This window comes from Pinus tabuliformis, chromosome 8 (assembly GCF_031772625.1).
Source record: "Pinus tabuliformis cultivar Carrire ecotype Pingquan chromosome 8, CPIR1, whole genome shotgun sequence".
Classification (NCBI taxonomy): Eukaryota; Viridiplantae; Streptophyta; class Pinopsida; order Pinales; family Pinaceae; genus Pinus; species Pinus tabuliformis.
This window is the reverse complement of record NC_142294.1, coordinates 1,386,376,437-1,386,392,810: the sequence shown is the minus strand read 5'-3', so window position 1 is coordinate 1,386,392,810 and position 16,374 is coordinate 1,386,376,437. Positions and strand designations below refer to the sequence as shown.

The 16,374-nt window shown below is 37.8% G+C and overlaps 1 protein-coding gene across 1 annotated transcript in view; it reads right to left on the bottom strand.

Moving 5' to 3' along the window:
* Positions 1 to 7,231, bottom strand: part of GOS11 (golgi snare 11) — a 149,536-nt gene extending 142,305 nt beyond the window's left edge. Inside the window, exon 1 of the mRNA XM_089373784.1 lies at positions 7,002 to 7,231. Within this exon, the coding sequence (XP_089229910.1) occupies positions 7,002 to 7,040 (39 nt within the window). The 5' untranslated portion in view covers positions 7,041 to 7,231. The remainder of the gene's footprint in view (positions 1 to 7,001) is intronic.
* Between the last annotated feature and the right edge of the window lie 9,143 nt (positions 7,232 to 16,374).

Genomic DNA, 16,374 nt, shown 5'->3' with positions numbered 1-16,374 from the left:
GGCAATTCCGGCTATTCCCGACAGTTCTGGCTTCTGCCCTCTGTGTCATCTTTCTCGCTTGTTCCGGCAGTTCCTGGCAATTCCGGCTGTTCCAACAATTCCGGCAGTTCCGGTGATTTTGGCTATTCCCGGCAGTTCCCGACAATTCCTGACAGTTCTGCCTTTTGCCCTCTGCATCAGCTTTCCCGGCTATTCCAGTTGTTCCGGCTATTCCCGACAGTTCCGACTTTTCCCGACAATTCCGGCATTCCTGCTATTCCCAGCAATTCCGGTAATTCCGGCTATTCCCAGCGATTCCGACAATTCCGGCTTTTCCTGGCAATTCCAACAGTTCCCGGCAGTTCTGACAGTTCCAACAATTTCGGCTTTTGCCCTCTGGATTAGGGCAGCGTTATCCCTTAGGATCTCTCCTCCTACTAAAACCCAAGGACAAGTAGAGAGGAAGAGATCCCAAGTGTGTTGAAATGACTTGAAGGCCACCTCTATTTATACTAAAACGTTGAGCACAAGTAGGGTTTATTTGGTTGCTGGCCGACCTTGACGAATTGTCCCATAACACAAATAAATTCATATCTCCATGAATACTTATCGGAATCCGATGATCTTTAAATCAATCCTACACCTCTCGATGAGAGGGATCCAAGAAAAATATCAGCTTTCATTAATAAGATGACCCACATGGAGTTTGGCCTTAGTTGCCAATTTTAACACGCACTTTGACAATTTCAGCACATTTCATTTATTAATAGAAGCCAAGTTTTACTATATCTTTGTGTTTTTGTTATAAGTTTGTATTTCATTTCATTCTCTTCATAAATTTGGATCAAATATATATATAGTTGTCAAATATAATGCTGAATTTTATCCATTGTATTTTGCATATTAAATTTTTTCCAAATTTCAATACTGTCGAACTCGAACATGAACACGAACCAAGTGACTATGTCTAGGATCAAGGAGTTGACTTGTGCATATCTCTATCCTTCTAACGTTGATAGATGTGATATACATGTCTTGAATTTGTATGGAGATTTGATCCTCTCTACAAGATGTCTTGGACAGCTCAAAATGTGGTGTCAATTGATTTTGGCCCATTATGATGACTTGGAAGATGATGGAGTTTGGCAAGGTGCTTGTATTCCAAGGATATATTCCTTCATATTCATGGGTGGTCATTATTTTTTAGAAGATTGAGATGTTGTGATAAAATGGATGACAAGTTCTTCACTAATAATAGTGGTTAATTCCAAGACTCCAAGCAGTACAGATTTGCTAGTAACAGGTTTGGCAGAGTTCCGAAGTTGACTAGTGTCAATGTAAACATTTTTCTTGTAAGGAGGGAATGTTAGTTTTTGGGGTTTCTCCAAAAGTATTATCACTGTGTTTGGGGTGCTTTGTGAGCTTTGGGGTACATGGTGTATGTTCAACCCCTAGATGGTTTGAGATAGATTGGCACATGGGAGATGATGATCAATTTACATAACCGAGATAGCTTGCTAAATGATTCTTTAAAGCATCCATGATGGATTTGCACATCAAAGATAGCTTGCTCAATGATTCCCTGACCTCAAATAGGTGTTGGATTGGTATTCCTCCCTTAGGCATTGGAGTTCTCTTGATAGTATAGTGGACACCCTTCATCGTGGCCAAGATAGCATGGGGTTGCTTGGATTCCTATTTGGAATCTTGGAGTTACCTCAAGTATGCTTGGGCTATGACAATGTTCTTGCAGAGTGTAACTAACCCAATGGAGTACATTACTTAGGAGGATCGATGGCGTCCACAAAGGCTTGTAACAATGTGAGATGGACTTACCTTGTGTAGCTACCTCATCTATGATCACTTACTGTGTATGAAATCAGCTTGGAGCGTGACAAAAGTACTTTGGGCGGAGCATTTCACTCGTGTTGGCCAAGTGTTCATTCTAAGTTGCTTGTAGGGGTTTAGGCCCACATTGTGTTGTTGGCCTCCCTTACCTCTCATATAAATAGAGGATGTAGAGAGTCCTCACAACATCATCATTATATCTCTTTTCTTTGAACTTAGCCTCTTGGAGGAAGTCGCTATGGTTTCCTCATGAACCCTAGGTAGAGTTATGAATTCTAAAGGAGATGTCTTCATTTGGAGTTTGCCCTTGTGACTAGGGTTTGCTCTTGTGGAGGAGACATCACTAATGAGAAGCCCTAAGCCGCAGTAGGAGAAGCCCTTATATGCAGCTCTAAGAGACCTAGTTGCAGTCACCTAAGCCGCTGTCATAATGCCACATTGCTGTAGGTGACAGTGTGGCCTATTTGAGGACTGTTTGGGCATGTTAGTGTTGTTCTTGAGGGGCAGAAGAATCCGCAAAAAGGAGGAGCTAGGGTCTACTGTTTAAGGGCTGTTTGGATCCCTAAGCTACAACCAAGAAGTGCCCTAACCAGTCATCATGTTGACAGCATCAAATCTCTTATTGACTGTGTCCTAGAAGTGTGGTGACAGTGCAGTGTTGAGGCTGTTCATGAGGACAGTTTATAAGGTTGGCAAACCTCAGTCATTACATTGAAGAAATCTGTCCTAGTCCAAGATCAGATCAGTATATTCAGATTGGGTCAAGCTTGTTGGACTCAATACAGCTGCGTTGATATTATTGATTGTTGATTGAAGATCATAGGCTTAACTTGCTGTTGGGCTAGGCCGTAGGCCATAGCCAGCAGCAAAGTTTGTTCTAAGGATTGCACAAGTGGTGGAGCCTCACCTCGAAGACCTGCATTGTTGACTGTATGAAGGAAGAGGACTGAATGTTGATGTCCTATCTCATGAAGCAGTGACAGCTAGTGCAGCAAGAAGACATCAGAATTCTGGGAGATGTTTTGGGTCAAGATTTGACTATGTTTGGCTCAGTTTGATGAGCATCCTGTTGATGCCACTTGGATAAAAGATTCAGTCCTGTTTAACCCTCTCTGGTCAAGGATTTTCTACTGCTGTCACAAAATCTCAGATTTGTATATTTGTACTATCTCTCTCTCTCTGCTGAACTATTGAAGAATATAAGAAGACTTGATCAAGGGTTTCCCCACATTGGGGTTTGTCCCTGGCTGGTGCCACATCTTGTGTCCTCTTGTCTTGGCTTGTCTTCTGCTGTTTATGTTTATGTTCATCTGCATTTTACTATCATGCTGCTGTGATTGCTAATCTGGATATTGATGTTGGGATAATAAGAAAATTGAAGTAAATTTGCTCTAAGCATAGAACATACCTAAAATTAACAAACGACCACCGGAGAAAAACCCCAGCAACAGCACGCAGCAACACAGAAGAAATCAATGGCGGCAAAAGGCAAAGGCAACACCAGTCTGACCTAAGAAACCCTTGGCAAAGACGAAGAAGCAAAACCACAAAGGAACCCAGACCTCCACCAAAAACCTTCCAGTCGGCCCATACAGACAGACGAGAACCGTGCCAGCCAAAAGGCAGCAGAGACAAAGGCGCATTGAAAGCGATCCCATGAGAAAAGCCCCCGGGAACAAGAGCCCAAAACAAGCTAAGCGGTGGCATAACACCACCAAAAACCCCGAAAGAGTCACGCAGACAAATCGAAAGGAGCCACACCCTGACGCAAAGGCGAAGGAAACAAGCTCAACACCTCAATCATGGCTAATGGGAACGACAGCACAAAAAAGGGGGCAACAGCAGCTAGGGTCCCAGCTGCCAAGCCCTCTCCCCTTCAATGCCCCCCAACAATTGTTAAGTGATTTGACATCATCATTAAAGAATTTAAAGACTGTTTCGCTGCTGCTATACCTGTTGTTTTAATGATGTTATAACTGCTGTAAAACTGAATTTTCAGATCTGGTTTATGTGGGATAAGTTTACCTAGAGAGCTGAAAATTATTCAGTTTGTTTGGTATCTTTCTCCTTGGATAGCCTAGAAGTTTGGGCTGTTAGAAAGTAAAATATTGTACTCTTCCATAACATTCATATGGCTGAAATTTACAGGGTTAAGATCCAGGAAACCTCTAGTCAAAGAGATGAAATTTTCTGTTTTGCATTAAAAGCTATTCATGGAAAATTTCAACATAGTGTACACTACAAATCAGCACAATGTTTAAAACATAGGTCCTGTCATGAAATTTTAAGTGGTTTGGGCCTCATAATGTGGATAGAATGAGAAAAAAGGAAAAACTTGGAGGGCTTGTTCATTTGTTGAGGAATTGCTTAGCAAAGAATCAAGTAACTTGGGTGAGTGAGCATAGGGGTGTCCATATAATTGGCTTCCATCAAAAATGACGCCTAATCAAATGCAATAACCTACAAGTGATCCAAATTAGTTGATACAACTATGAACCCTCAAATGCATGAGAAATTGGATAAAATTAATGAGTAGGAATGATATTATGAATTAATAGCAAAGCACGTAAGTTTATATACTTTTCAATTATATTTCTCTATACCATGATACATAAAAAGACGGATGCGGTATTACAATGATCAGCAAGAAATCCATGGAACAAAAGGAAGTTGAGCAGACAGCCAAAAAGCGTAATTTTGGCAACACTAGGGTCTTGAAGCAAAACCAAAGTTTGTTTGGACAAAAAGGGTGAAAAATGGTGCCTGAAAATGGCATATTTCTAGAAAATGCATAGGATCATGTGGTAAGAGATTTAAAGACAAAGGAGGTAATGCAATATCTGCTAGACCATATACGGTTGTCCCATATATCATCGATTATCTAGGAGAAATGAAGGTGTGTTCCACAAAGCCAATAGGGGCCAACTTGAAGTGATACCAGACGTCTAGGGGATGTGCACATGCTAAACAATATAATACTACTAGACCAGCAAGCTAAGAAAACAAATTAGATATCTGACGCCTAAAGGAAGCAGACATGGGTCATAGTGTCTCACTGTCCAGCAGCTAGCCCATGAGAAAAGGGTGCCTAAAGGAGGCAGACATCATGGAGTACCTATAGGAAGAAAACATCGCGTATAGATGACCTAACCTAGAGAAAAAGGGAGGACCTATAGGAGGCAAACGTCAACTGCAGGTCGGTTGACCTGGATGTAAAGGGTGCCTATAGGAGGAGGACTATCAAGCATGGTGTGACTAGCCTGGATAAGGGCAGTGCTAAACAAGTGGGTCACGACATAGAGAACATGTATATTGATAATAAGGGGCCTTTAGAGGGGTCATCATAGGGAAATCATAGGGCAACATAAAGAATTGAGCACGCAAGTGCATATTTTGTTCACAACAAAACCCAACCAAATCTGTTTTATCTTCCAACTGGTTCGTACAACTTGTACATATTGCACATAAGTTAGATCCTAAATAGCAGAAAACTTGGAAATGGGTACAAGTTTCGAAAATGGTAATTTTGTGGGTAGCTTTAGAATCGAATTAGAGGTTAATTTGTCATCATTTTCAATGGATTGGGAGATTTTAAACTTCCTATGGGTCCCACACCCCTCATAGACACCTGAAGAGCTTAAAATATGCATTAAAACAACCCAGAAAAGACCTGAGCCATATCATGCGGCCTTTCCAAATCACAAAGATCATACAGTACGGCTGAAGGCATTTCCATGTTTCAGCGAATTTCCAGTACTGGTACATGGAAGGGTTAGGCATTTCCTGCAACTTAGGTTATAACCTAGTCTACAATTTTGACCTGTCCATAACTTGCAGAACAAGACTTGGTGCTGAAATAAGTTTGAACAAAAGAACAAAAAAAACTATAGGCAGAAAGAAATCTACCAAAGCTTGGTAGTGAAATTGGAAGTCGGGGCCACAATCGCTTCTGATAGAGATATATATAATTACTTGTTTATATTCGCCAAGAAACATGATCATCATAAACACCGGCACCTATGTTATGAAATTTCTTTGAGTGCTCTGGAAAATGTGCAAAACGTGCTCTAGAAAAAATTAAACGAGTCTTGCAGCTTGAAATGTATTTGTCTATTTCTTGGTCTCCAAATTTCATTTCATCATTAGTTTGGGTTGCAACATATGCATCCTGTCAAAACTACCGAAAAATTCATTTCAAGAAGAAAATAATGTTGTTGAAAGTGTTCAAAATTCACCCGGTGTGTAATCTCGAAAACTTTCACCAATGGAAATAGGCTTTCCATACTGAGAAAGTGGGTTTCCGGTTGCATTTGGCAAACATAAACCACAAGGTCAATCCATAGGGAGTTCTTACATTCAAAAAATACATTTACTAGCACAGACCCATTTAAACCCAGGTGTGATATGCACCTCCAGGTTGAGATATGCAATCCTTGAGCTTTACAACCTTGAGGTGCATGAGACCCTAGTTTAAATGGGTCTCTGCTAGTGTCTAGATTCAATATGCCCAATGAATTTTCTAAGTACAATGCACTGTTACACACACACAATTGATGGACCACCAGTATTCCCACCCAGGCTGTAGAATGCACCTCAATTCTGTCGGTGCAATAAAATAAAAGTGCGGATCATGAAAGATTCAGGTATCTGGAATTCAAATCACTCAACAAGAGCTCAGCAGCATATTACAATCTGTTATACTGAACCAAAGAGGATAGGGGCGAAATTGCCCATACGCAGCCGAGTCTATTCTTATAGAGTATGTTAGAAATCAGATAAACAAATCAACCAGACTACTGTTCCCTACAAATCAAATGGAATCCGTTGCCTCCTCCAAATACAAATTCATGTTATCACCAAATTGTGCAACTATTTTATCTTGCTCTTTAAATTTTGTTTAAAATAAGTTAGGTATTATCAGTTAGCAATAATTGAAGGACCACTTATCATTAGTTCGACCCACATGTGCATAAGAAAAAGAAATTTAATCAAAATCTCTATCTGCCACGGAGGTTAGCCCGAACTCTAGTCAGGGGTTCCAATCCATTATTCAGATGTGTTCTAGGCATTCCATAAGTTTCATTGCACCATGGAAACACGTGCCCAAAGAGAAAATTAGGAAGAAGGATGCAAACAGCGAAGAAAATATAAAATTTATCGAAGGAGACCTGTACCTGTTTCCGAAGTTCGTCCCAAGTCCCTGGCAAATCCATTCTATCATTAAATTGCCCAAATTTTCTCTCGCTGTCAGGCTAATCGTGGATCAACCCTTTTCAATTTTCTATTCTAATTTGCGGATCCGATAAACAGCGCCAGGAGCCTCGGTTCCCATCCATGGTGGCAATTAAGCCTATGTAACCAAGAAAAGAAATTGCCGAGTTGACATTCCACGTCGGATACTTCCTTCATACTCGAGGTGGGCTCACCAATTTAAAAGCCGTCAGAAATGAAAATACAAAATTGACCTAGAGTTTACCATCAAAATAAAACTGTCCCGAACCTTGATGTCTTGACTACCCATTTAATACAAATGAAGATTCAAAACACCACAATGGATCAGTTTTGACCATCAAAATAAAACTGTATAATGTATAATTAACCCTCTTAGTTACTACCCGAACCTTCATTTCTAGACTACCCGCTTAACCACGCGTCTCTAGGGTTGGTTAATGGTCTTTGGAAAGAGACATACGATATGGTTTGAGATCAATAACTCGATTTAAAAAAGGAAAAATATCCATCAAAGGCTTCGGTGGGAAGGGGGCGAAGGAGATAGCAAGAAAGAAAGAATTTATTTTAAAGTTCACGAGGCTAAAGATAGCTTATGGGACAGATTGCTTCTTCATCTGCTTGATGTATTCGGCCCTTTTTCTGTGAAACTTCACAATAAATGCTCCCAGCTTCTTGACAAACCCTTCGCTAAATAGATTATCCCAAGAGCTTGCTGCCAACATATTTGCATAACTTTCCCTGTTGTCTTTAGGTTAAAAGCAAAACCATTAGGGGAGGGACGCCATTACCTTTGTGTGTTTTTTTTCTACAGTGGTAATTGTTGTGGACCCCACACAATTAACTATACGATAAGTGTTCGTTGTACGCTGCCACTTGTCGCGGTTGGTGGGAGTTATAAAACTTTGTATTAACGGAGGGTTTAAGGTTTTTCCCGGACAGTTTTCTTCGATGTGTTTCCCACCCTGTGTTGTCTTGTCCAAGCCCGATGTGTGGGCATTTCGCTCCACTGACGATGGCTTTGTTCGGCTCCATTTCCTGTTCGCCTACTCTGCCATTGCAAAGATGAGGTTTTGGCAATGTTGTTTGCAGAGGTGGGTTTTGGGTTTATGGTTTCACCTTTGTCTATTCACCTGGTCTACCATTGTAGCACTACTCAGTTAGCATTGTTGTTTGCAAAGGTTGGTTTTGGGTTTATGGTTTCACCTTTGTCTGTTCACCTAGTCCACCATTGTAGCGCTGCTCAGTCGACATTGTTGTTTGCAGAGGTTGGTTTTGGGTTTATGGTTGTGCCTATGTCTGTTTGGTCTGCTTCATAGGGGGTTAAACAATGGCTTTGTGTTTGTTCATTCTGCTTCATGGGGGGTTAACCAGCAGCTCTATGGTTGTTTGTTCGGTGCTTGTCCTTATTTGCGAAGGAGCTAGTGGGAGATTCAAGCAAGTTCAGTGGTCGACATGCAGGTCGGTGGTCGACTGGTGAATTTCTAGGGTTTTTTTTGCAAATTTAGCTATAATTTTTGTGTTTATTGTTCACAACTAATTTTTCTATGTTTTCGTTGCAGGTGATTTGTATCGCTGATGTTGAAGAGATCTGGGGACGTTTGGGGTGACATTTGGACGTGGTGGTGGCTTCTATGGTTCTCCAGTAGGATTCTAAATCCTACCAGCCACTCTGTGTTTTTTAACACTTGAATTTGTTGTTGGGAATTTAGCTCTGGTTGCAGTTTTGTGTTTTTCAACACTTGAATTTGTTGTTTGTCTTGAATTAGTTGTTTGTTGTTTGTCGACTTGGGTTTTGTTGCAGGGTTTAGGGTTTGGAGGGTTACTAGGTTTGGGTCTTGTTGTGCATTCATATATGAGTTTGTCCTCTATTGTCGTTGAATCAAAATTGGGCCTTGTCTCTGTTTGGACAATGCATTCTAAATGGGTTTTGATTTGGGATTTAAGGGGTTATTGCAATTTCTTGGGCTTTTGAAGTTAATTTCTAAGTTGAGTCTAGTTCAATTGCTTGGGCTTTGTAGTTCATTTCTTAATTGAGGCCAGAATTTGTCTGCAACTTTGCTTTTGCAATAGGATTTGAGATTGATATAATTTTTGTTACTAAAAATTTCTCTGTTTGAACAATGCATTTTGAATGGGTTTTGATTTGGGATTTAAGGGGTATTACAGTTTCTTGGGCTTTTGAAGTTAATTTCTGAGTTGAGGCTAGTTCAGTTGCTTGGGCTTTGTTGTTCATTTCTTAATTGAGGCCAGAATTTGTCTGCAACTTTGCTTTTGCAATAGGATTTGAGATTGATATAATTTTTGTTACTAAAAATGTCTCTGTTTGGACAATGCATTTTCAATGGGTTTTGATTTGGTATTTAAGGGGTTATTGCAATTTCTTGGGCTTTTGAAGTTAATTTTTGAGCAGAGGCTAATTCAGTTGCTTGGGCTTTGTAGTTCATTTCTTAATTGAGGCCAGAATCTGTCTGCAACTTTGCTTTTGCAATAGGATTTGAGATTGATATAATTTTTGTTACTAAAAATGTCTTTGTTTGGACAATGCATTTTGAATGGGTTTTGATTTGGGATTTAAGGGGTTATTGCAGTTTGTTGGGTATCGTTTCAACGTATTGTAGTTTGTTGGGTATCGTTTTTAGGGTGGAAGGTCAAAACAGTGGCACGTGGCACTTCATACAAGTTCACTATACTGAACCAATCTATAATCGGATCATCGTAGGAAATTGGGCATAACTCTTTTTTGAAGAATCCAATCTCGATCAGACCTGTGGGGTTGGAAAAGGGACTCATAGGGCGACCACAGTTCTCAATTTCAGAACTTGGAGATCCGAAATTACAGAGTTACATTCATTTCAAGATCAAGCTCCTAAAAGCAAGAAAAAGATATATGAGGAAGTTTGATGGCAAGGATCTAGTAACTTGGATACTACATATGGAGCAATATTTTGATCTACATGATGTGAAACTATTACAAAAGGTACGTATTGCATCTTTATATTTAGAACTGAATCAGTTTGTATGGGATAGAGGGCTTTGTTCTCGTAAACCACTTGTCACCTAGTCAATTTTCACGGAGGAAATGATAGCACATTATGACGATACAAAGAGTAATACCTTCTTTAGCGAGTTGATAAATCTCAAACAAAAGGGTTCAATGGCAGAGCACATTGTGGAATTCCAAAAATTGAATATAAGGGTAAATGATATTCGAGAAAAGCAGAGGATTGATGTCTTCATAGGGACTTTAAAGGATAACATTCAGCATGAGGTTCGTCTTTGGGAACCTGATTCATTGGAGAAGGCATACAGGTTGGCAAGAACAATTGAAAGCAAAATTATGGCAACAAGGAATCCTACCACTCACAACTATAAAGATGGAATTTTTTTGATCCTAGCCTTCCACAACCTACAAGGTTGACACCACAATAATTGGAAGAAAAAAAAAGAAAAATGGCTTTGTTACAATTGTGATAGCAAATACACTAAAGGTCATAAGTGTGCTGAGAAGAAATTATTTTACATAGATTGTGAAGAGGAGGAAGAAAAGGATCAAGAAATGTCAAAAAAAGATGATACACACCAGGAACCAACCCTAGAGAAAGAAGAAATGAATTTGACCATATCTTGTCATGCCTTGGCAAGAATTACCACTCCTCAAACTCTCAAGATAGATGGACAAATGAAGATAGTGAACAAATGTTTGGAAGGATATCTTTGTTGCTTTGTATCTGATAAACAAACACAATGGGTCAAGTGGTTACCTCTGGTTGAATGGTGGTATAACGCTTCAACAAAAATGACCCCATTTATGGAACTTTATGGATATCATACACCATCCATCACATCATCTTTAAAGCAATGGAAGATCACATCAATCATCAACAACAAGTTCTCCAACTCTTAAAGGATAACCTCACTTTGGTGCAAAATCAAATGAAACAACAAGTAGATCAACATCGCAGCGAAAGAAGTTTTGATATAGGTGACTGGGTATTTTTACAGCTATAACCATAAAAACAAATGTCCCTCAAGCAAGCTAAGAAGGATAATAAATTATCACCAAAGCACTATGGTCCTTACAAGGTGTTGCAAAAGATTGGTACTATGACATACAAATTGGAGCTTCTTGCATCTTCCTGAATGCACCCAGTTTTCCATGTTTCATGCTTAAAGAAGGTTATAGGTGACAAGCTCCCAGTTCAAACAATATTGTCGAAACTTCACAAGGAAGGAAAAATCATAGTGGAACGTGAAGCAGTCATGGAAACAAGAACCTGAAAGCTACAAAATTGATCGATTTCAGAGTATCTCACCAAGTGGAAGAACTTACCCGTTGAAGATTTCACATGGGAGGATGATAATTTTATACAGAAGCATCCAAAACTACTCAAGCATTGAGGACAACACTTTTTGAAGGAGAGGGGCATGTTAGGTCTCTATACTACTAGTGTAGCCCCTTATTGTATTGTTGTGCCCATGTAGTCCCCATATTGGTATTATTGTGCCCCATAGAAGCCCACTATTGTTACTATTGTGCCCTTACAATATTATTGTTATGTCGGTTCTGATTATATTGGGACCCCTTAGACTCCTATATATAGAAAGGAGGTATTGTCATTTGTATCATCCAAGAATTGTTCATTTGTGTAATGTAAAGGAAGTTGCCCCCTCGAAGAGGCTTATTTGAAGTCGTTGATCTATCTCTTCTTCTATTTTGTGAGTTGGTTTCATAACCTTGGGCTTACATATACCTCTTCCCGGTCTATCCTGACATATGGGCCTGTGTCATATAGTTGGGTTAGACATTGAATATGAATCCATGAGTCAATGAACCAATGTGGTTTTGATAGGAAAAATCATTTATGTTGTTCGTTAATAAATGAATGTATGTCTCAGTGTGTTTCTTAAGGGAGAATGTGAAAGCATATTATTGACGATGTACACTTGTTTTTATTCTATGATGTAATAGCAAGAGTAAGTATGAAAATCGCTAGTGAGGCATGAGTTGTTGAGTTAGGTTGGCCTAAGATAATGAGTGAGTGAGTTGATTAGTGTTCCTTGTTTACAAATAGTATTCGTAAGTGTCAATGGTTCCTTATGTATTGTCTAATCTAATAAAAAGAAGAATAATACAATTATAAGCATGGAGCAAATAAGCATGCCAAGATATTAGTGTTGTTTATCACAAAATATGAGAATTGTTGTTTTAGTACAATGAATATTATAGTGCTTTTTATTCTTTTATTAGTTAATCAGAGAGATGAACATGCGATAGTCATGGTAAATCCCTGAGAAATTATCAATTGTATATAAAATGTTCACATCCCACATGCAATTCTAATTTTCTATTGCTAGATTATGAGTTTCTTTGTCTCTGCAATCTTTAATTTCTACGACTGCGTACAAGAGATATCTGAACCTCATAGTGTATATTCTCTCTAGTTCCTCCAAGTTTTTTCTTTTTTTTTGTAATGGGGAAGACATTCAACATCTATTAAAATTGATAATGGGTTTTGGCAATAAGACTCAAATTTATGACATCAATATGAATTTTCAAATTTTATAGTTTGTTGTCTTTGAAGTAAGGTTCGTTTTGATGGCACTCAAAGTGGATGACAATGCATTCTGAATGGGTTTTGATTTGGGATTTAAGGGGTTATTGCAGTTTGATTCAGAGCTAATTTGTGCATTGGTTTTCCAGTCTAGAATGTGTCAAGACTGACACTTTCTTGGGCTTGATTTGGGATGGGAAATGTTCATTTAATTATTCTCTTGGTTTGTTGATGCATTATTTAGCACAATTTAGTAGAATTTAGTTTGGTTTTCACCCTTAGTTTGACATTAGAAGTAATGAGAATATTGTCCAAGTCAACTATTGATACCTTCTTTAACAATATGCTGGCTTGATTGCCTATCTTAAATTTTCAAGTGCAAATTACCGTAAGAAAAAACATATTTTTACAAGTACAAATCCGAGATATGATGTTTTAGATTGACATGTATTTTTTTTTCCTCAAAATGAGCTATTTCTAATTGTTGCTAATATCTTTGTAACACCTTTTTAAATATTAATGTGAAAACTATTTTGCTTTCTAATTTGTAATCGGTCTTGGCACTGCTTTAAAACTTGTGACTGTCATTTTTGTGTTGTTAGCTGAGTTATGTAGTATTTGTGAATGCAGTGGTAATAATCCATTTCCTCTATATTGTGTCAATTTGTTTTATTCATTTCTTCTTGTCTAGAGCATGATTTTTGTTGTTATAGTTTGTTGTCTTTGAAGTAAGGTTCATTTTGATGGCACTCAGAGTGGATGATAATGCATTCAAACCTAATTTGTGCATTGGTTTTTGAGACTAGAATGTGTCAAGATTGACACTTTCTTGGGTTTGATTTGGGATGGGAAATGTTTATTTAATTATTCTCTTGGCTCGTTGATGCATTATTTGGCTCAGTTTAGTAGAATTTAGTTTGGTTTTCATCCTTAGTATGACATTAGAAGCAATGAGAATATTGCCCAAGTCAACTATTGATATCTTCTTCAATAATATGATGGCTTGATTGCCTATCTTAAGTTTTCAAGATAAAATTACCGCAAGAAAAAACAAATTTTTGCAAGTACAGATCCCATATGTGATGTTTTGGATTGACATGTATTTTTTCCCTCAAAATGAGCTATTTCTAATTGTTGCTAATATCTCTGTAACACCTTTTTAAATTTTAATGTGAAAACTATTTTGCTTTCTAGTTTATAATCGTTCTTGGCACTGCTTAAAAACTTTTGGCTATCATTTCTGTGTTGTTAGCTAAGTTATGAAGTGTTTGTGAATGCAGTGGTAATAATCCATTTCCTTTATATTGTGTCTATTTTTTTATTCATTTCTTCTTGTCTAGAGCAGGATTTTTGTTGTTATAGTTTGTTGTCTTTGAAGTAAGGTTCATTTTGATGGCACTCAGAGTGGATGACAATGCATTTTGAATGGGTTTTGATTTGGGATTTAAGGGGTTATTATAGTTTGATTCAAAGCAAATTTGTGCATTGGTTTTCCAGTCTAGAATGTGTCAAGACTGACACTTTCTTGGGCTTGATTTGGGATGGGAAATGTTCATTTAATTATTCTCTTGGCTTGTTGATGCATTATTTGGCTCAGTTTAGTAGAATTTAGTTTGGTTTTCATCCTTAGTTTGACATTAGAAGCAATGAGAATATTGCCCAAGTCAACTATTGATATCTTCTTCAACAGTATGATGGCTTGATTGCCTATCTTAAATTTTCAAGTGTAAATTACCGTAAGAAAAAACATATTTTTGCAAGTACAAATCCTAGATGTGATGTTCTAGATTGACATGTATTTTTTTCCCTCGAAATGAGCTATTTCTAATTGTTGCTAATATCTTTGTAACACCTTTTTAAATATTAATGTGAAAACTATTTTTCTTTCTAGTTTGTAATCGGTCTTGGTGCTGCTTTAAAACTTTTGACTGTCATTTCTGTGTTGTTAGTTGAGTTATGTAGTGTTTGTGAATGCAGTGGTAATAATCCATTTCCTTTATATTGCGTCTGCTTTTTTTTATTCATTTCTTCTTGTCTAGAGCAGGATTTTTGTTGTTATAGTTTGTTGTCTTTGAAGTAAGGTTCGTTTTGATGGCACTCAGAGTGGATGACAATGCATTCTGAATGGGTTTTGATTTGGGATTTAAGGGGTTATTGTAGTTTGATTCAGAGCTAATTTGTGCATTGGTTTTCCAGTATAGAATGTGTTAAGACTGACACTTTCATGGGCTTGATTTAGGATGGGAAATGTTCATTTAATTATTCTCTTGGCTTGTTGATTCATTATTTGGCTAGTTTAGTAGAATTTAGTTTTGTTTTCATCCTTAATTTGACATTAGAAGCAATGAGAATATTGCCAAAGTCAACTATTGATATCTTCTTCAATAGTATGATGGCTTGATTGACGATCTTAAATTTTCAAGTGTAAATTACCGTAAGAAAAAAACATATTTTTCCAAGTACAGATCCCAAATGTGATGTTCTAGATTGACATGTATTTTTTGCCCTCGAAATGAGCTATTGTTGCTAATATCTCTGTAACACCTTTTTAAATATTAATGTGAAAACTATTTTTCTTTCTAGTTTGTAATCAGTCTTGGTACTACTTTAAAACTCTTGACTGTCATTTATGTGTTGTTGGCTAAGTTATGTAGTGTTTGTGATTGCAGTGGTAATAATCCATTTCCTTTATATTGTGTCTGCGTTTTTTTATTCATTTCTTCTTGTTTAGAGCAGGATTTTGTTGTTATAGTTTGTTGTCTTTGAAGTAAGGTTCATTTTGATGGCACTCAAAGTGGATGACAATGCATTCTGAATGGGTTTTGATTTGGGATTTAAGGGGTTATTGCAGTTTGATTCAGAACTAATTTGTGCATTGGTTTTCCAGTCTAGAATGTGTTAAGACTGACACTTTCTTGGGCTTGATTTGGGATGGGAAATGTTCATTTAATTATTCTCTTGGCTTGTTGATGCTTCACCGCACATGCACTCTATTTGTCTTCTAAGATAACTTACAGTAAATGAGGTTTCATATGAGGTGTGAGGTTAGGTACGTTTATTGTTCACTTTTTTATGGAATTTTCATATTAAAACAAGTTCACTTCAAGATTTCATTATTCACTCGTTTGTCATTTAATTAACAACTCAGTTATAAATGTGTTGTTAATCAATTGGTGTGTAGAAGCATAATAGAAGCTATTATTTGCATTCTCATGTCACTATGTCAGAATTCTCCATTATAATAGACTATAGATGTTCCTTCTAAGATCGATTTTGGTTATAATGTCGCATACAATATGAAATAAATCAACCTAGATTGTAAGCCAAAATCTTCATGTGACAAGAAAAAGAGACAGTCCATCCAAAATCCACATCATAATGTGGTTACAACCAAAAACATATGACACCCCTATTCTTTATGGCCTTGAGAATCTTCAGTGCCAAAACTCCCTGAGTTGTCTGCTTGAGCCAAGTAGGTTGGCCTACCTAAAAAGGGTTGAATAGGATGTGGTTTATTGATGCCATATGATTGAGTCCAATTAGCCCCTTCCAACCATGGAGGAATTGAGTACCCATACCTCACATTTGCGCTACTAACCCCTGCATTAAGTGGAGGTGTGTGATGAGCATATATAGAATTGACACCTCCTCTAGTAGGAATAAGGCAAGTGGGTAAACCCCCATTTTGATAGTGAGGCACTTGAATGTTTATGAGGTATTGGAATAATGGTGTATTATCTGCAATATTGTCCAATGTGTTTGA